General features: G+C 51.7%; 1 protein-coding gene across 1 annotated transcript in view; it reads left to right on the top strand.

Moving 5' to 3' along the window:
* The window catches only part of ADAMTS7 (ADAM metallopeptidase with thrombospondin type 1 motif 7), a 137,853-nt gene that overhangs the window by 79,632 nt on the left and 37,168 nt on the right, over positions 1–21,053 (top strand). The window contains exons 17-23 of the mRNA XM_014601147.3: positions 2,757–2,883; positions 3,514–3,727; positions 9,165–11,030; positions 14,173–14,325; positions 15,004–15,177; positions 16,943–17,089; positions 17,846–18,005. Coding sequence (XP_014456633.2) covers positions 2,757–2,883; positions 3,514–3,727; positions 9,165–11,030; positions 14,173–14,325; positions 15,004–15,177; positions 16,943–17,089; positions 17,846–18,005 — 2,841 coding nt within the window. The remainder of the gene's footprint in view (positions 1–2,756; positions 2,884–3,513; positions 3,728–9,164; positions 11,031–14,172; positions 14,326–15,003; positions 15,178–16,942; positions 17,090–17,845; positions 18,006–21,053) is intronic.

Below are 21,053 nucleotides of genomic sequence, written 5' to 3'. Positions count from 1 at the left end.
GACATCCCAGGGACTCGTCTTGCACTTCGTTCTCGCAGGGAGGGTGCAGTCGGTGAGCTGTAGTAAGCACACGCGTGTCCAGCCTCATCGCGCAAATACAACAGTTTAAAGGTCCACAGCTGCAAAGTGCAGGCATGAGCAGGACGGGTATGTCCCCTGGCAAGGACAGGCTCTGAGCTAGGGGTGGGTCCCCCCATCACCACCACTCAGAAATTGGGAGCCTTGCTGCTTTTATCAGACAAACTGCTGCTTCACTTTTGTCTGGCCACAGCAATAGGACAAGGAGCTTGGGCAGCCCTGTGCCCTGGGCTGGAGCACAGGGGAGACAGCTGCTTAGCACCTCCGTCGTTCAGCATTAATCACCGGCCCCTTCCTGCGCGTTAAAGACCGTTCAGTTTTCTGTGCCAGACACTCACAGTCTCCCCAGGTGGATTAACTGCACTGAGCTGTAAGGAAGCTGGGACCTGTGAAAGCCAAGAGACCTGGCTGCTACCACTTGCATTTTTGCAGAGACAGAGCTGGCAATTAAATAAGAAGTACAGCGATTCAAAAGCTGCCCCTCGTTCCAGATTGAAAAGCCCTGCAGATCCCCGTGTGGGACAGGACTCTCCACCTGCAGAGACTGGCTCACAGCTGGTTTTTATGGTTCAGCTGTTTATAATTGAAAGGAAATCAAGTTTGCCCTACGCTATGTTGTCATAGGTAATAATGAGCAACACGCCCGTTATAGAAGGAGTCAGCAGGGGATCCTTCTTATCCCTTCACCAGATGCTTCCTATTTTAAACAGGCCTGGTTATGAGTAAGCTAATCGGTACACGTATATTCTGACAAACAATTACATTGAAATAACCTGGAGGACCAGAAAAAAAGAGAAACAGAGCAAGCCACACTCCCCAAGACTTGGTTGGGGGTGGGATTTTGCTGCAAGGGGGGCTGCAGTCCCCAGCAGAGCGGTTATCATCATTGCAGTCTGCTACGCCCGGCGCCCCTTCCAATTGCAGCCGAAGTCCAGTCTGGCCAGCGTGGCCCCCGGGGCCCGACGGAGACAGCCGCAGGTGAAGATTGTCCTTCTGTTGTTTCTCAGTCCCTGTTGTTCGGGGACACGAGAGAGTCATCTGATGGACCCCCAGGCAGACGAGACCCAGGGTACTTTGCCTGATTGCTGAACCAGCTGCTTTTTCCACCCACCAAACCTGCCCGTTGCAGGATGCTGGGGGGAAGCGGTGCCAGGGGGGCCTCCCTGCCTGTTCCTGAGGCGGCTACGACTCGGGTCCAAGGCCGATGCAAAGCGCAGCCCCGGTGTTGCTGCCACAGGCTGTGAGACCTCTTCCCGGCTCTGTCTTCCTTCGCGGTTTTCCTCGCGCTGCAGTGCAAGTCGCGTCGCGTGAAGGCAAGCCATGCTCTTTAGGAGTGGCGCAGAGCCTGGAGCATGGGCAGTGTCTCTCTGGACGAAGGTTAAAGTAGGGGGAGATGAATATTAGGCTCTAAGGTTCATTTTGTTTTGCTCGAAGCACATAGCGCAAGCAGCTCGTGCTCTTCCCAGGGCCCCAGACTTCAGAAAACGTCCTTGCGTATTCTGCCTTGTTTCCTGACCACCCCCAGCTCTGAAAGGGAACCGGCAAAGTACAACCTGACATATGGTTTTTAAAGGCAGCTACAAGATTTATCCAAATCTTTCCGTAATCAGGCTCTAGCTCAGTGTTTGGGTTGGCCGGGATTAGCATCTAACTAATCTTTATCTCACGCTGGGCAAACGGATAATATGTCCTGCCTCCCCGGGGATGCCGTTCCCGTACGTGACGTGTTTTGCTTTGAGACTCGGTGTCTGCGCCCTGGACAGATCGGTATTATTTCTAACCCTTCACCTCTGGGCTGCAGCGCCCGGCGGGAGACATGTAGCCAGGATCCTTTTTCCAGCGCTGCGAAGCTCCGTAAATCTGATCGTGATAACATGCACGGATTGGGTTTCCCGTTCCCCTTTGCATTTCTGCCCAACAATGGGAGCATTGTTCCCCCGACAATCTGTGCCATTGTGGAGCCAGCAACCTGAAGTGGCTGCTGAGCAGAAACGTTTAGACTTTGTGAGTCTGGGGAATGGTCTTGAGCTCTTCTGGGTGGGCACCGCGGGCACGGGGCAGGCGGGGGCTTCCAAATCGCAGCCTTCAAGGGTTTCCTTTCCCTTCTCTCCTACCAGGTGGCTAGGAGGCCTCCTGTTATTTGTTAGCAGTGGCTGTTTTTTTTTTTTCTTCAATGGCTAAAGCAGCTTGGGGTAAATGAAAGAGAAGGAGAAACATCGTGGGGACTTGACTGGCATTTATGGAGCTTGTTGTTTTAAAGGGTCCATTGAAAGGAGTTAATTTTATTCCTCCTACATAGTCAGGATTCTCTCTCTCTAAGGCAATCATTTTTCTTCTGGGTGATTGAAAACAGGGAGTTGAGCAAGGGAACTGCTGCCAACAGGCTGCCCGACAAAGGGGGAAGGCAGACAAAGGCGCTGGTTGTTAATTCTTGATGATCTGTACTGTACGTGTGCGTCTCGGCAAGCTGCAATCCAGACCTGACATCTGCTGACCCCCGGCCCAAATCATTGCATTCAGCGGCCACTTAATTACAGCATTCCAGGCCTCCGACCCCCGCGTCCAGGGAGCTGATTGTCGCGGCCGCCTGCAGGTGTTCGGCTCTCGACATGCCAGGGCAGTTTCACCGAGGGCCCCGCTTGCCCCAATGAACCTGTGTTTGCGGTCTCTCTCCCCAGGTGTTCAGAGACAGATTGTGCACTGTGTTGAAAAGATGGCGGGCATCGTGGAGGAGCGGTACTGCGACTCGTTAAGCCGCCCTGACGACAGGCAGCGGACGTGCAGCGAGGAGCCCTGCCCTGCCAGGTCCGCTTCCCCTTGCTCCCGTCCTGTAGTGACCAGGGCCAGGCTCTGTGCAGCAAACTCGTGAGCTTGGGTTTGGGGCATAAGCAGGACCATTAGACACCACGGTTTTCACCCCCCACCCTGCAGTGGCCCTGATCCTGTGAGGCAATCTTGGCTCACAGTGATGTCCCGGGGTCACTCCCAGTCGGACCCTGTGACAGTAAGCACCGCTGGGAGGGACCAGCTGGAAAAAGCCAGGAACCCCCACCATGTTGCATGCAAAGCCAGAGACAAATCGTAGCCCTGCAGCTTGGATCTGAGTTTTTGGAGGGTTGAGATGCACTCCCCAGTCAAGGTCCCCTTTTCCCCAGGGACCCCGGCCTCTCTCACAGCCCTTCTGAGCTGTGTGCTGGAGGGGCAGCGAGCATCCAGGTGCAGCCCTGAGCTTTGCAAGTGGCTTCGCCCTCCACAAACAACCGGCTCTCGGGTGCAAGCGCTTGCTGCGCGCTCTTCAAAGCGTTTGAAATCCAGGCCCTTCTCTGCGGACCGTTCAGCATGACGTTGCAGGGCAGGGCTGGGGGGTCTAGAAATGAACCAGGACGCGTGAAGGGGCAGCGCCACCTGACTTTTCTTTGCTTACGTTTCTCCTAGATGGTGGGCTGGCGAGTGGCAGAAGTGCTCTGCCACGTGCGGCGAAACGGGGCTCACGAGGAGGACGGTCCTCTGCATCCAGAGCGTGGGGGTGGACGAACAGAGAGCCCTGCCGCCCGAGGAGTGTCAGCCCCTCTCCAGGCCAGAAGCTGCCGGTCCCTGCAATAGGGATATCGCCTGTCCTGCTCAGTGGGCTGTGGGCAACTGGTCTGAGGTGAGAAAGTCAAAGGGTGGAGAGAACATTAGTCTTCGTCCCTGGAGAGGCTTGAGGGCCCATGTAGATAAACGTTCCCAGGGCGTGCGGGGGCATGAGGTTGCCCTTTTCCATGGCACTTGCAAACAAGAGGTCTCTTGGAACCGGGCAGCGAGACGCAGAGGCTTTCCCAGACGGGCTCCCTCCAGTGACGGAGGCAAAATGCTTGGGGCAGGGGGTCGGTGCGGGGTCTAGCTCCCATGCTGCCAGCTCTCAGACGTCCCAGCAAGCAGCAGGGCTCCGGATAAACCGAACGGCGCAGTTCTCGTTCTCTCTCTTTCTTTTGGAAGAGCTGCAAGCCTACAGCCAGCTCACATGCAAGGCAGGCTTGTGGTTCAGACAGATCTTAACAGAAAGAATGAGCCCCAGGCACTTTTCATCTTTGCTTTCCCTCCGCCTGCGAATTGTGCTGTTTTCTCCATCAGGGCAAAGTAAATAGGCCATTTTTGGCACCAAGAATCACAGAAATAAAGAGCTGTTAAAGCTTTTTGCATGTTTTCCAGCTCAGAAAGTTTCCACCCTCAACTTCGGCAGGCTCCAGCTCGTGCTTTAAGTTTCCTGAAACAAGGTGTTTTTGGCAAGCCATAACAGCGGGTGGGCACGTTGGCCAGCAGCTCGTTACTCTTTGTAATATATGGCTGGGAGGAAATGAACTCTTCTCTTCTCAAAAAGCCCTCCGGCTAGCCTAGCCCACTTGGCTATATGGGGAGTGAGCAGCACAGATTGTTCCCCAATTAGTTTACGGGACGCCCTGCTATTAATGGATTTCAACAGATAAGTCAGCCCGCTGAATGGAGGCAGCAAAGGGATTCTCCTAAGACTGGGGGTTTTGTTAAGTGTCAGCACTGACCTTGACCCACGCAACCTTCACGCTGATCATCTCCACAGCCATTGTTTTAAAGCCAGAAACAAAAAGTGCAGTATAGCGAGTTACAGAAGTAGCCCCCGCTTTCCCCCCTCCACTAGTTATCTAAGCAGGCGCTGTCTGTTTGCAGATGGAATTTATTACCATTTCTCTGCAGCCGCCTGTGGAAGAGCACATCCCGAGGGGCTTGGTGTGGTTATGTCTTTTTTTAAAGCTCTTTTTGGCTGAACACCAGGCCCTGTCTATATGGGGATATATACCCAGGGGTGGCGACACTGGTGCCTCTGCAGCGATGCCAAAACCCGGGCCAGATGTGTCGCACCAGTGTGGCTTGTCCTGGGTCTCCAGCATACAAGGGCCCCAGTGTAGGCTAGCATCTGGAATAGGGAGAGCATAGCACGTGATGGGGCCTAGGAGGAAGCCCCGTTCCCGGCCTGCGTCAGGACTAGGGGCTTCTGCAAGGAAATGGCTCTTTGTGCTTGGTGCTCAGCGCCCTCGGAGGGCAATTATTCCCTAACCCTACTGGCCATGTCCCCCACCCTGCATTGGGGGTTGAAGCCTGCACGGCCAGAGCACCCAAGGGGCTTTGCAAGAAGTGGGGCAACAAAGTGAGCGTGGAGTCAGGGAAAACTTTTCTGTAAAATGATTTTTTCTGTGAAATGGGGCTGTTTCTTACAAGCAACATCTTGAATTCTTTATGCAAGCCTATGTCCAAATCGTCTCGTATTAGAAGAAATATTCCATGGGAACTTTTATTGAAAATCTACTCAGCTTTTGGGAGGGGGGGGAGGAGGCTGATTGATGGTTCAGCTTAAATCATAAGCTGTGTATTTTTCTTAACCAAAAAAAATTGTAAATTCAAAATAAGATTTATATTTCCAAATCTTTCCATTCCCCCCAACAAGAAAAGAAGAAATTAGAAAGTTTTAATTTAAAAAAAATCAATAGAACAATAAAAAAGGAAGTATTTGTGACTGAAAAACAACAGGAGGAAGAAGATGCGACTGAAAAAATGTGAATGATAAATGGGAATTTTCTGAGACAAAGCCACAATCCCTTGGTTGAAATAATCAGCCAATTCAGAGAAGTGATATGGTCTGCGTTAGGCTGGAGATTAGATGAGATGCTCACAATGGTCCCTTTTGGCCTTATGATCAATAGTGAGTCCAGAAAAGAAATCTTTGGGAATTTTCCAAAGATCCCCCATTATTTTCTACACATTCTTTCTTCTCTCTAATCAAGAGTCTTCTTTCCTTTTCTCTCTCTCAGCCACAATGAAAGATAGAAAATAAAGGGGAGAAAACTTGACAGGGACATAATAGCTAAGCCTTTACGATTATAATAGGAAAGCCTTATAATCACACTGGCCCTTATCAAGCAAAGCATTTAAGCATGGCTTTTAAGTAGGGGATTTAAGCACGTGCCTAGGTGCTTTGCTGGGTGAGAGCTGTTGCTCCTTCGTTCAGGAAGCTTCCAAAGCGCATCCGTGTTAAACGTGCTAGATTCTCTGAATGACTCCTCTTTGCACTTAAATGAGGTTCAGGTTAATTAAGTGTGTTTGCTTATTGCATGGACATAGTGTGTGTGTGTGCAGACCTCCAAGCCCCTATCATGTAGTGTTACACAATCTTTCTTTAACCCTTTGTGCATGTCAAGCCTTCCTAAGATCATCGGTTGTTGCCGTCTCTTCCTCTCCCAACACGGGAGGCGGTCTGCTCGGTGGAAATGGTGAGGGGTTGAGGATCCGGCGAGGCGTTCTGCTCTACAGCTCCGTTCCCTTGGGGCTTTTCAGCCAAATTTGCTACACATTAGTGTATGTTGTCCTCAGGGACAAGCTGTGGATATTACTCTGTATTCCCTTGGTTTCAACCACAGCGTCCTGGCGGGGAGAAGCGGTGGATGAGGGTCCCATCAGCTACCAGCTGTATGTAGAAATCCTTCACTTCAGTCCTATTTTGTGCGTGACAAAATGCCTGAGCGCGGGCACGTATGTCTATCAACAAGCTGCCCTTGTGCCTGCACATTCCTCCGACATATTTCACATGTCCAAGGAGGCATTAAACTAAGATAGACGAGGGCCCCAGCCTGCCCGTTGAGACCACGGCACGTGGGGTGAGCTGCGCAGTCAGCGCTGGGTAAATGCAGAAGCACTCAGGCCTCCGGGGCCACGTGGGGGGAATGGGGAAGATGCTGTCATGGGTCCCTCCAGTGCAAAACCTGTCTGAAGAGGCTAAGTGACTTAAGGTCACCCAGGAAATCATGGGATCATAGGAAAGTCAGGCAGGAGGTTGTCTAGTCCAGCCCTTGCTTCTGGCAGGATCATCCCTGACAAAGCCCCACCAGACACATCTGTCCAGCCTACTTCTGAAAGTTTCCAAGGATGGAGACTCCACAACGTCTCTAGGCAGCCTGTTCCCATGCTTGACCACCCTCCGAGTCGGGGATTGCCTCCTCGTCTCCAACCTGAATATCCCCTGCTGCAGCTTGAGGCCCGTGCTCCTAGTCCTGTCCTCTACACGCACAGAGAAATGCCCATCTCCATCCTCTCTGTCATCACCCTTCAAGACTGTTGTCAAATCCCCCGCAGGCTAATTAACGCTCGTTCTGGGATAAGTTTGTGGAAAGCAGAGAAGCAGGGAATTGAACCGTCCTCTCCCGTGGCCTGGCTAGTGGATAATCCTTCCTCTTTCCTCAGCGACTGCAGTAGCAAATCACCATCTGAAACTCTGTCTTGGCATGCAAGGGAAACAGGGCCTCATTTCCACGTACGTTGGTTGCAGTACGGTTCACAGAGCTGCCTGCACTGGGCAAGCCGCCTGGGAGAAAACCCAGACAATACGCAGCCTGTGAGGTCTCCTCGTCACCAACCCTCCCGTTATGGACCTAAGAGATGGGGGGTAGCCAGAGGGCTCTTCCAGGCAACACAATACTCATCTGGAGTCCTGTGTCCAGGTTTGGGCCCCCACTACAGAAAGGATATGGACAAATTGGAGAGTCCAGTGGAGGACAATGAACATGGTTGTGGGGCTGGGGGACAGGACTGGTGAGGAGAGGCCGAGGGAACTGGGCTGATTGAGTCTGCAGAAGAGAAGACCGAGGGGGATTGAATAGCAGCCTTCACCTCCCTGCAGGGGGTTGCAAAGAGGATGGAGCTGGACTGGTCTCAGTGGGGGCAGATGGCAGGACAAGGAGCAGTGGGCTCAAGCTGCAGCAAGGGAAGTTGAGGTTGGAGATTAGGAAAAACTCTCTCACGAGGAAGGCGGTGAAGCACTGGAACAGGTTACCTAGAGAGGTAGGGAAATCTCCGTCTTTGGAGGTTTTGAAGACACAACTCAGTAAAGCCTTGTCTGGGATGATGTAGCTGGGGCTGGTCCTGCTTGGAGCAGGGGGTTGGACTAGATGTGACCTCCTGAGGTCCCTTCCAGCCTGAATTTTATGATTCAGCGATAACGACCCACAGGGCCCATTAGCACGTGCTGAAGGCCACATCAGCCCCGAGCAGTGCTGTGGGATGCAGAGGAACAACGCTGGTCTGCAGGGACCTTTGCCCACGTGTGTTTGTCTGTATAAGTGCGGTAAGCATACTTACAAGTCCTTGCCCGGGCCAAGATTGGCCACAGTCTATGTAGGGACTCAGAGAATACACTGAGAACTTGATCTTTGCAGTTTATCTTATACTCCGATGTCGGTGCTGTGGTCACTGAAAAGTACATTTGTGGCCACGGTAATGGCTTTTCAATCTAAAAATGCCCATTGATCATTTTTGCTAGGTTTGATTGAGCAAGGCACTTGTGTCCCCTGTAAGTAAAGCTCTGTCGATCTATGGCTCACTCAGACCAAATTCAACGTATGTGGAAGTATACTGTCCATACTGAGCAGGGACATCTCATTGACCTCCTTTCCAATTTGTGGGAGCTCTTCTGTGCTGAGTAAATATCAATGGGTCCGTTATGTGCTTTTTCCCCTCAACAAAACTTTTGATCCTCAGCTTTTTCATTTTCTGGGACAACACCCATCTTTATTGCCCCTTTATTTAATAACCTCTTTCAAAAGAAGAGCTGTCCTTCATGGAAACTGCTAATGGAAAAGACCTATTAGATCATCTTAGCCATTGCCCCTTGCTACCCCCAACTCCAAAAACATGCTGGCCATGCTTCAGCCTGTGATATAAATATATCAGTAAGGTGGTTTGTGACAGAAGTGGATGCAGCTCTTAATTAAAGCTTCATCACCACTCTTAACTCAATACAGAGGTTGCTCTGTGCTGTATATCTAACCAGAAGACCCAAGCACTCACTCAGGAGTCAGGTCATTGGGCTTTGCTTAAGGGCACGGGAACTCTGCTCAACTCAAATCTGTTTTGACTTCTGAAGAAATTGTGATTCCTACTTTGCCAATATTATGTCATTATGTCAGCTCATCTGCATAGGGATGCCCATGCTCCCAAGACGATGCACATCCTTAGCATAATTTACCAACTTAAATCGCAGACTCTCTTTGCTGATATCTTGGTTTCTTTTCTTCCTTTTCTAGTGTTCGGTAACATGTGGAAATGGGACACAGAGGCGCCCTGTTTATTGCAGTAACAATACTCGGATGGCCTGCGACCCTACAGAAAAGCCAGGGTCAGAAATGACGTGCTCCCTACAGCTGTGCCAAAAGAAAATAGAAAACGCCAACGCTGACTGGTCTGGCAGCGGGTCTTCCAGCAGAGAGCTGTTTAATGAGATACATCACATGCCCCATAATCACCTTGCTAAATTTAGCCCTTCGATTCCAAATGTCCCAGAGTCCAACGACGTGAACGTCATACCCGAGGAGGACTTCTCATCCAACAGCAACAAAAAGGGAAATGTGTTTGTTGATGACTTTTACTACGATTATAATTTCATCAATTTCCATGAAGACCTGTCCTATGACCCTTTTGGTGAGAAGGACATCAAGAGCGATGGGCTTAAACCAGAGCCTGGGGACAAGACAGCTAATAGTGTGGAAGAGTCCAATGAAGTGTCTCCCGATACTTCATACGAGGAGAAACCAGGAGGAGACTCCAGCAAAGTCATCTCAACAGACAGTGAAACAAACCCGTCTGCAAAGATGCCTGGTGAAGAGCAGGAAGACGCGGGGGCTCAAGTCAACAAAACCCTCTTCAGCGTAACTCAACATGAGGTTATCAAGACAACCCCTGCTGATTATACCACTTCCTACGTGACAGACGAGGAAGAGGAGGAAATGCATACGCCGCTCTCCAAAGACCCTCCACCCACTCTGAGTGCAACGAGCCATTATTCTATAAACAGCTATGATAATCTGCCCACTGATAACCCCCAAGGAGCCTTGCTGACAAGCACCATTTCTACAATCACCGACCTCGCTACCACGTCTCCTTATTTGGCCATTCTCTCTCCACCGCTGCCCGTTGACAGGAGCGGCGCCGGTGGGGAAGACGCACACGCCATTCTTGAAAGCACGGGAAAGCCTGAAAGCAGGGAAGAGGATCATGAAAGCACAGAGGCTCCTGATAACGACAGCAAGAAAGACCATGGAGACGCGAGTGACATGGATTCGGTCATCGATGATAATGACATCGGTGACGGTGATGATGCTGCCTCCGAAACGAAAGGTGAAGATGCACAGGCAGGTAGGGCTGCAACAGAGGAGACAATAGGCACCAACTGGAGACCAGCTACCCTGGCACCCCAGCTACAGACAAGTGAGTCACCGTACCCTGTAGCCTATGCCACCCCTTTCCTCTCCCACGTGCCTACGGGTGAGCAGGAAATGGGAGACAGCCAAAAAGATGCTGATTCTGTTCTGAGTATAGACAGTTCACTGGACAAAGAGCTGGTCCGTGCAGGCGGTGCGCAGAACCAGCCAGTCTATTCCACCATTGTTTTGCCCACCCAGGATGTCCTAGCAGCCACCACAGCCCTAACATCCAAGCCATCTACCCAAATAATTGAAATGCTTACCCCAAGCAATCCAGCCCACCCAGGCACCCAGACCCCGGCAGTGCCGACATCCTCCAGTCAGAGCCCTGCAGCTGCTCCACCAGCAACTCTGCCCGCCGCACTAACCTCTGCAGGGTGGGCTGATGGAGAATCAGAGGAAACGAAGAGGACTTATCCCACAATGCACATTGCTGCCAGGGCCCACGGGACCACCCCAGCGGACACACGCCAAAGTGCAGCCCCAGGGGATGGGTCCCCACAAGGAACCCAAAGCACGTTTGTCTACAGCAGCGGAGAACCTGAGCCCTCTCTCCCCACCCCAGTGCACCCAGAGCTGCCGCAGGAGGAGGAGGACGAGAACGTAGTGAAGGAGGAGTCTGTCCTCAGGGTCTCGGCGACGGAAGCAGCCCCAGTAACAGCCAGCTGGGAAGTTGGGAACTGGAGCCAGGTAAGTAGAGCTAAGACCTGTTCATCAAGCAACATGGGCATTAGCTACCTGAACCAGCCAGGCTGGTCTCTCGCTTGGTCCGCGGGTGCTGAGCTGGTTTCACAAGTCAGCTCAGTTCCTTGGCCAGACTCCAACTGCGGGCATTAGCAAGGCCTCGCCAGGGCTGGCTAGTGCTAATGAAATGCAGGCAGCAGAAAGGCTCTGTGAAAGGATGCTGGGAGGAGTTGGGTCAGGGCTCTGGATCCGGAGCACACACCTGCACGCGCACACACTACTCCTGCTGGGCAAGAGCAGCCTCCTTCCTGGGTGCACACACAGGCACTGTGGTGCACGCAGCGTGCAGCGACCACTGGACCTATTGCTTTCCCCCTGGGGCCGTGCCCTCCCCTGCTCCCAGCAGTTTGAAGTGGCCCTGCCCTCTTCTTCACGGGCCATCCGAATACCACTGAGCCGCCCTCTTCGTGGCTAACAGTGCGCCAGCAGTCAAGGGAACATGCCGCCAGTCCCAGACAAGTTCCCAGCTCCCCTACTACTATCTCCAGCATCCATTGCCGAGGCAGAGAGGTAGTTACCTGCACCAGCCCAAAGTCGGGCAGAGAGCAGATTTGCCCCCTGTAAACTGCCTGAATCAGAGATGTGTAGCATAAGCTTTTGTAAGCAGCGGCTGGCTTCGTCGGATGCTGCAAAGGGGCTGCAGGAAGTGGAGCTGCTGAACAGAAAGCAGTGATTAAAATACCAAGGGTAGGGAAGGGGGCAGGAGAAGGAGGGGGCACTGCTGAGAGAAGCAAGGTGAGTAGGAGAAAGGAAACAAAGCAGGTAAGTCACTGAGAGGCATGGGGAGGGGGGATGAAACTAATCCAGGTACTGGGATAAGAAGCCCTCGTCTCCGTTTAGACTACACTTAACACAGTCCAGTCGTGGGTGATTTCCGGTTCCTCAGTTTCCCAGTCAAATTGGTTTTCAACCAGCGAGGAAGTGTTCAAAGCATTCGGCCGCGGGCTTGTGCGTCTTTTTGGAGCCGATTTCAGCTTGCTCCTCGTTCATTCCTACACGTAGGGATCACCCCTACGTCTGCCCCATGTCGACAGCAGAGGGGCACAGTAAGCAGTTGATGGCATATCTGACAGCATATGAATGAGCCTCGGATGTTATAATCTGCATTATTTGGTCCAGTGATGATGCCCCCTCATCACCATAGTCCACATCACAGACCACAGGTGATGTGCCAGCACACCCAGTAAGATGCAGACCCTGCCCTACAGTGCTCAGCTGCGGAGGCAGCCTTAAAACTAGCTAAAATGACGGAAATGTAATGTCTGTGCTAAGGGGCAGCAAAGCTGTGGCTTACCCAGAAGGCTGAGCCTGCTCCCTGCAATGCCATCACTAATCATTAGCTACAGCTTGGTTATAGGATGACATAATTGCTGGGACTATTTCTTTGTCTAGACTGTGCAACGAGGGTCAATTGGCTTATGCAGGTCATTGCAAGGTAATGAGGCCCGTATCTAATACAATGTAGATGAAGAATGAATCCCCAAGGGCATGCAGCACTAAAGGCTAATCCCTAGGAGAAATTTGGGAGACATTCCCGTGACGAGCGTAAGAGCTTTGGGGACATCGCCTCATCCCGGCAAAGCACAATCCAGCACGTGCGGCTTGTCAGGGGGCCGCCGAGCAGGGGCGTTAATTTGAGTGCTGCTCAGGGAGTGAGGAGGATAGTGGAGGGTACGGAGCTAAACTGTGTTCCCAGTTACTCCTTCAGCGTGCAGTGGGACAGGTGCCATTTCAGGGCCGTGATGCAGATTTGCACTGGGGTAACTGAGCCACTGCACAAGGCTTTCCATGGAGAGAAAGGAGGCAACGGGGAAGCAAGTGCCGTTCAGAGCACAGGAAACAGGAGCTGAGCCCCAAAAGGGAGAGCAAAACTGGGCTGCATTTCAGAGGTCGCCGACAGATGAAGTGTGTCTGAGCTTGGGGCACTTGATGAGACAGGACAGGAACTGCAAATAAAGGGAGTCCTGGCCTCAGAGGAAATGAGATAGAGATGGAGATGGAGAGGAAATGTTTACCCAGAGAGCTGTTAAACAACCAAAGCCAGCAATGCTAATTAAACAGAGCTCTAACAATTAAACAGGCTGGTGCCCCCCTTCTCCCACGGCTGGCTGAAGTCACTCATATTTCACCCATTTACTACAGGACTGCACGGAGCTGCCTAGTCAATGGGAAACCGGCCGAAGGTGACCCCAGTTCAGAGTTCATAGGTCTCACATAGGTGAGTCTGAGACCTGTGTAAAATATTGCAGAAGAAGGGGGAATGAGGAGCACAAGCTCACAGTCAGAGCAGAGACCGGAGAGAATATATAGGACAGCCTCTTCCCAAAAGCCTGGTGTCTTCTGGACTAGACCAGAAGGTAAGAGGGACCTTGCTGTGGGATGTCAGATGATTCTCCAGCAGGTATGGAAGCACAGGAAATGAGGGCTGGGAGGGATCTCAGGAGGTGACATCCAGTCCAAGCTCCTGCTCCAAGCAGGACCAGCCCCAACTACATCATCCCAGCCACGGCTCTGTCTACCTGGGTCTTAAACACCTCCCGGGATGGAGGCTGCACCACCTCTCTAGGTAACCCATTCCAGTGCTTCACCACCCTCCTCGTGAGAGAGTTTTTCCTAACATCCAACCTCAACTTCCCTTGCTGCATCTGGAGCCCACTGCTCCTTGTCCTGCCATCTGCCCCCACTGAGAACAGCCCAGCATCAAGTTCTCAGTTAAATTGTACGGGGTGGTTCAAGCGCTCCACGGAAAGCTTTTGTTCTCTGTTAACTTCTGTGCCCCTGATCTGCCATCGCCATCTCCTCGCTCTGCCCTGGTGTAGCCTCTCCGATTCACAGCCGTGCCGAGAGAAACAGAACTCCAAGGTTTGGAGAGGCCTTTCTGCTGAATCCCGTTTCGTTTCCATCGTGTCCTGGTGGGCCCATCCTTGTTGCATTTCATAGGACGCCTCCAGAACGGCCAGAGGGGCTTGCAGCTGCCTGGTTGCATGTCTTCGCACAGACGCTGCACTGCTCAGCTGCTGAGGTCTTGCTTGCAGTGAAGCGAGAGCACAGGATTTATTTCTCCTCTGTCTCAATTACCCCGTTCCAGTGTTCCACCACCTGTGGCTTGGGAGCAATCTGGAGGACAGTGCACTGCAGCACAGGCAATGATGACGATTGTGTTGCTGCAAATAAACCCGTCCCTGCTCGAAGGTGTTCCCTGAGACCGTGCTCATCGTGGCGTGTTGGCAACTGGAGTAAGGTAAACACATAGGGGAGGGTGTGAGGGCTTCTTGCCCTTTCTAGGTGCCTTGTTAGTTAAGCCAGACAGAGTTAGAGTATGCAGGAAGACTAAAGCAGCTGATATATATCCCCTGGGTAACAGGTAGCTAAGGGGGAATAGCCATCTCCTCTGACTGGAAGGGAGTCAGTAGAAGTAGGTATGGTGGGAATGCTCTTGGGGAGATCAAAAAGGGGGAAATAGGCTCTTGCTATAAAGGAAAGAGATATTTTGGAGAACTGCTGGGGCAATCTCCTGCAAGGCGGTGGCATCAGCAGCACTGACGGACTCATAGGAGCATGTCAACTGAGGCTGGACAAATCCAGGGCAGGGGAGAGTCTGATTATTGCTGCTGATCTTAATTGGCCTTCGTTCCCGAGATCCTCGGCCCTGGGAGCATCAGCTCTGTCTGCACGTCAGTATTAAAAATGAAGCAGAACCCGTTCAAGGCAGAGAGCAGGCGTGGTTTTGGACCACCCTAGGTGCAGAAATGGAGAGGGCCACAAAGAGCCAGGGAAACAAAACAAAGAGGTAGTGAAAGATGAAGCTTGACCATTCACTTTAATAACCGGCTGAACTCCACTTTGCCAGAGGGATTCCAGCCTGGAGACACTTACTGCCTTCCTTCCAGCGGCATGATTCATTATATTGTTTACCCAGTGCTCCAAGAACTGCGGAGGGGGACTGCGGGTCCGGGACGTGCATTGCATCGACACCCGAGATCAGAGGCTGTTGAGGCCTTTCCACTGTCAGGCTGTTCTCTACAAGCCACCCGTGCAGGCTGCCTGTCAAACCAAGCCTTGTCTGGACTGGTACACGTCCTCCTGGAGAGAGGTGAGGGGGTGTCCGGGCAGGAGGGTGCACACATGCGCATTTACTGCGCAAAATTCCTGCACAGTATGGGCGCATATCTACACGTGTGTGCCTGTACTGGACAGGAAATATGGCAACTTACGCCAACTTGGATGTAAATTTGATACCTGCATCATGCAGGTATCAAATTTACGCTTGATTAGTTACTGCGCAGTAATGCACTTACAGACACCTTATTGCGCAGTAATACTATGTGTGGACTGACTTGGGACTAACTTGAGTCCCAAATCAGTCCACACACAGTGTTAATGCACCTTAATGCCTGCACGTGTAGACACCAGCCTATTCCAGCTTTCTGCACAGTAATTTACTGCACAGTAAATTTAAGCTGGACTGCACATGTAGACATGCCCAATGTGTCCTCATAGCAGGGTTGATTCAAACTCTGCTGGAATCCAGAAGGTCCTGATCCGGGACTTCGTTCCAGACCCATCTGTAAGACGCTAACATGGAGACGCACTGACCAAGTTCTCTTCTATGTGCTTGAACAATGGCTTGCAGTAATGATGATGATGATGAATTAAGTTCATAAACGGTAGAATGCAAAGCTACCAGCAACAGTGCAAACAGGGTGAATCTGGGACGTACTCCGGCTGCCAGAGTGGAAATCCTCATCAGCAGCTGAGGCATGTCCCTTATCCCCAGTTTTTAGCTGAAAGGTCGGTTGTCTCAGAAGACTCAGAAATCCACTGCTTTATTTTTAAACCTTGTTCCCAAATGGCCCTGATGACATTTAAATGACAGTCACCTCCCCTTCCCCGAGCCTCCCTTATATTTTTCTTCATGCAATGCATCCTTTGGTGACATCGCTGATGGATGGATTACAAGGGGACTTCTGGAATTCGTGAAGCCATATAACGATGCCACCAGGGGTGTCTTTATAGTCAGAGGATTGCATAGGGGGAAAAAAGGGTTCAAGCGGTCAAACAAGCCTGTTTCTGCCTTGAATTCTCCCCTCCTCCCTTCCAGAGCAGGGCACATTCATCACAGCAGCCCTGCTTTCATAACCCACGGTGCCATTCGATTAGCCCATTACATTTCTTTCATTTTCGCCGTCAGCTTTAAAAATGACCTGTTGGCTGAAGAAGAGAAGCCAGGGGCCCCAGAGTCCATCATTTACGCCGCAGTCGTGCCATCAAATACCTTCCAAATTTAGATCAGCTTGTCAGGAGATGCCCCATTCGTTTTCTTCACTGCCCAGTCAGTAAATACATTTTTGTCTGCTTTGCGATGTGCTGTTTTACACCAGTTGTTATTCTTCATCTCCTTCTCCGGAGACGCAGCTAGCTGGCATTCTGGCTATGCTTAGCCACGCAGCACAGAGCATAATGGCTGCTATTTAAAAAGTGCCTAACGGGCTGGGGCCAGAAGCCCTGCCCTCGCTTCTGGAGCTCTCCTTGCAGTGCGAGGAGGATTGCCTGAGCTCAGCAGTGGGCAGAATTTGACCCTCTAAGTATCTGGAGCGTAGAAAGCAGGCCTGCCTCCAAACTGAGACCTCCTGTCTTCTGATGAGCTGATGGGGCCAACTGTGATCTAGTTTAGGCGGAGTGAAACCACCCACTACCCACAGCTGGGTACTTAAACAAGGGCATTCAGCACTAGAGGCAGAGTTTTTTTGGAGCCACTTGACACTATTTCCGTAAGGACCCAGAAAGAGCCGTGTACCTCCTGATCCGCTATCCCAAATTGATCTCCTGGTTTTGACAGCCACTGTGTTTCTCCCCAGTGCTCCGAGTCATGCGGAGGAGGGCAGCAGGAGCGTCTGGTGACGTGCCCAGAGTTTGGACGGTGCGAGGAAATGCTGAGGCCAAACAATACGAGGCCCTGCAATGCTCATCCGTGTACCAGCTGGGTGGTGGGATCCTGGGGACAGGTGAGCAAACACATCCCAGAGAAACAAGCGTTTCCTTCTGCTGCCTTGCTAACAGAATTAATCATGCTTATCATCTCTGGAAGGCAGTTTTCTGAGGACTTGACGGCAGTCTCAGATAAGCCATGCCACCTGGTCTGCACAACTGACCTTGAGCAGTGGCCAATAACTAGCTAGGCCAGTGAAACTTTCAGTGTGGTGCAGCCACACAAGAACTGCACAGAGCCTTTAAAAACGGCTTGGTATCGCAGAATAGTCAAACAATAGTTTTCCTGGCCTTCCATGGTAAGCAGAGGAACTCCAAAGGCATCCCGATTTGACTAGACAACTTGTGAAATCCGAACTTGCAGAGTCCAGCTTGGAAGACAATACAGTCACAGTTCATAATACAGATGCAAGCAGCTAAATACTCCTGATTTCCAGCCAAACAAGAAGCCTGCTCTGTTGCCAGGATGGGCTGAGGTCTGATTGACTTAGCTGACGGCCGTCTTGTGCAGCCCTGCACCAGATAAACCTTGGGCTACGTGCAATAAAAATGCCTTTGTGCTCCATAGGAACAGGTCTGGCTGGAGCAGCCAGGGGATAAAGAGCTGCACACGTTTGTTGGGGGCAGTGTAGGAATTTGGGCTGGGTGTTCTTGTACATGGGTACATTGAATACAGGTACTTAAGTACAGTCTCACATCCGGCACCACCATCCACGTGACAGCGGTGGGTCTGGATGCAGCTGTTTACACCCTGCCCTGTTAACTCCCCGCAGTGCACAGCTACCTGTGGAGGAGGCATCCAGCGGCGGCAGGTGAAATGCATGAACACTAAAACGGGCGCAGTTGAAGAAGACAGCAGCCTGTGTGACCACGAGCAGTGGCCAGAAAACACCCAGAAGTGCAATCCTCAGGACTGCGACCACAGCGAGTCAAGTAAGTGTTTGATAACTGTCATGGGGCCAAAGGGCTTCAGAGGAAGCCGGTGCACCTTTCGGCTATGAATTACAATTTAAACACGTTTTCTTTCTTTGAGCTGCCAAAGGGCTTGTGCAAAGCTTTCTGTGGTACAAATTCTTCATTCCATGAACTCTGCGAGAGGTTATAATTTAAGGAAACAGTTAAGTCAAGGAGATTTTGCTTTCAAATTGAGATGCTCTACCTGTACCGGAGAGGTTGCCTTCAGAAGGAGTATGTGCATTAAATTGTTCCTGCGTGGTAGGACAATTGTGTTCACAGACCTATAACTGTGCCATGATTGAAATGCATTTAAACCACATCCAGTTTGGAGACCAAGGTTAAAGGAAGAAAAGAATCACTTCTTGCCACCAGGATTTAGGTTGCCAGTCACCTAAACCTAACAGTAATCTCCAAGGAGATAGATAAAAGCATGAACTCCAGTTTCTGCAACGCCAGGCTGGCTTTTTGCCGGTGGAGATGCCCTGGCAGCCGCAGTGCGTAAGAGATGGGCTAGATCCTGTCCTTGTGCAAACCACTAGCTTCTTGGCCTTCAGTGGAGCTCTGCTGACTTCTGCCAGCTGCCGTGTAACCTTTGCACGTAAGCACAGACGAGGGTAATGCAGCTGTTCAGCCTCGGAGCCAACAGTGTTTATAAAGCTGAGTAGGGATGGGTTTAAAGTCCTTGGGAACATGGTCCCATTTGATCTAGAAGAGTCTAAGCTCTTTGAAGCTTAGTGCTTCAAGCTGATAAACATGCTGGCCCACGTCAGCAAAACACTTGCCACAACGGCACCACTTACATGCTTAAAGCGAAGCACATGCCTACATTTGTGGCGGAAGTACCCGGTGCATGGCAGAGCTGAGCCCTGGTGAGGCTGATTTAAGAGCCCAGCATTTTGCTATATGTTGTAATTCAGCCAGTGTTAAAAGCCAGGCTCGACAGAGAACGTGGTTTTAAGGGGCATGGCATTTGTGACGTGGCATAAGCTTATCTGGGGTTTTCCAGCACAGTGAATAGAAGGCTAGCGATTGTACTGCATTCGGCAGACGGGGTCTGCAGAAGCTCTTAGCATTGGTTTAATGGATCCCATGGAAATCGGAGTGAGTTTTGCTGGGGACCTCAGCAGGAACAGTGAAGTCAGTGCCAGCTAAAAGCCTCGCGTTGATTTAGTAGGCTTTCGATCATGAACCAGATCCTCTGACCCCATCTGGGATTCAAAGCACATGTGCAAAGGAAACATCAACTGAACTGGCAAAATCGGTCTGATCCATTAGGTCTGCACATCCGCTCCCTCACGCATGCTCCTCAGCTGCTTCCCACATCCTCTCTAACTGGTGCTAACCAGCTAGAAACTCAGCATCTGCCCGCTGCTGTGGGAGGATCTGGGACATCACGGTTTTCCCATTGTAAGTACAGGGCAGTGTAGGTTTTGCATGGGGTTGGTCTATGCCATGGACGTCATTGCACCTGTAGTCTCTTTAACGCCTTTGGAGCTGTGCACTGAGGAGAACTAGCCACCCTGCTGGAACGCTGTGCCTTTCGTGGGCCGTCGAGCTCAGCATTTTGCCAGCCATGCTTCAATGCCCCCCCTCCCGGGTGTGTTTCCTCTTCCTTCCATGTCCTCCTGAACTCCTCGGGGTAACGAGGGAATGAGCAACTTGTAAGGCTGAAAGAGTGGGAAAACCCAGTGAAACTTTTGGGGACAACCCTGCCCCCAGTTTCATGCTTTGCCTGGCACTGTTGCAGGATGTGCCCTACGTGGCCAAAGACAACAAGGCACCTTGGACCAGTGGGGCAGAGGCGGTGCTGCAACATCCCACCCTGGACGCTCTGCAGAAGATGCACGTGAGCGCTGAGTGCTGGCTGCATCCGCAGAAGGGCAGGGGAAGCAGGGAAGGTTCCTCTTCCCCGGCCCCTCCGAGCTACTTGGAGCATAGCCCCTTTGCTCAGGTGTGCAGGCTGTGGATTTGGGCCTTTCCACCCTCTACTCCTTCATTAAGGTCCTAAGCAATAGGCACAATTCCTCGTCTGCAGAGGAAGTGTGTGTAAACAGTGTGAATGGCCCTAGACGAGGCCACAGCGACATCGTATACCCATGAATTCCTGGGGCCTTCGCAGAGCCTTTGTGTTGCAGTCTCTGCCCCATCACCCTCCCACGGCGGGCCATGTCTGCACCGTTTGGCATCGTAGGGTAGGCGTTCGGGTCCCTTGCAGAGCCCAGCCCTGGCTGGGGAAGTGCGGTGAATGGAGGCGATCAGGGCATTTGCATGGAGGGAACAACAGCAACAAAGCCTTCGGAAGACGCTGGCCTGATCGGAGGTGACAGGTCTGCCTTGAGAAGGGTACAACACACAGCACTGACAATGGCCGAGAGCTTGCAGAGGCCCGCTCCCCAAAAGCGCGAATGCCCCTTTATACCCGGTTCATTGCCCTTGGCCAAAGGCACTTTCTCTCTATTAATAAGGAGCGCCTCCGTTCCAGGCCTTTCAGCGTGCCGTTGAATAGACAGACTTGGCGTGTGCTGTTAAAACTATTTGTGGGCAGCTCGTGCTTTTGTGCTCTCACAGCTCGGGTAGCCTAGAGGAGGGGTCGACAGTGGGGCAGCTCTTCCTCGGTGATTATCTAATGGTGGCACCAAAGGTCTGGCCATTTTATTTCAGGAAAGGCAAGCAGCCAGTACAGCTGTAGACCTGAAGCCCTCTACTCGGCGGCATTGCTGCATCAAATAAAGCAGCAGAGAGCCGGCAAGGAAATAAATGCTCTTTTCCTTTTCACCCCTTTGTTCTCAGCTCTGAATGTCGCCGCACCAGCGGGTGTTTGGCAAAGTTTCTTTCCCTGTTATCATCACTGGATTTTATGAGCATCAGAGCATCAGCCCAGGGGCACCAGAATGAGAAACATGTGCCAAGGGGGCCATGGAGTGTAAGCAAACCCTTTACTAACTCACCCCTACAACGGCCTCCTTGGTTATCACAAGGGTCATTGCTCCTTGATCCTGTGGAGAGGGCATGGCCCCTTTCATG

Source organism: Alligator mississippiensis, chromosome 11 (assembly GCF_030867095.1).
Source record: "Alligator mississippiensis isolate rAllMis1 chromosome 11, rAllMis1, whole genome shotgun sequence".
In the NCBI taxonomy this organism is placed as follows: domain Eukaryota; kingdom Metazoa; phylum Chordata; order Crocodylia; family Alligatoridae; genus Alligator; species Alligator mississippiensis.
The sequence above is the reverse complement of the archived record's forward strand: the minus strand, read 5'-3'. Positions and strand labels throughout refer to the sequence as shown.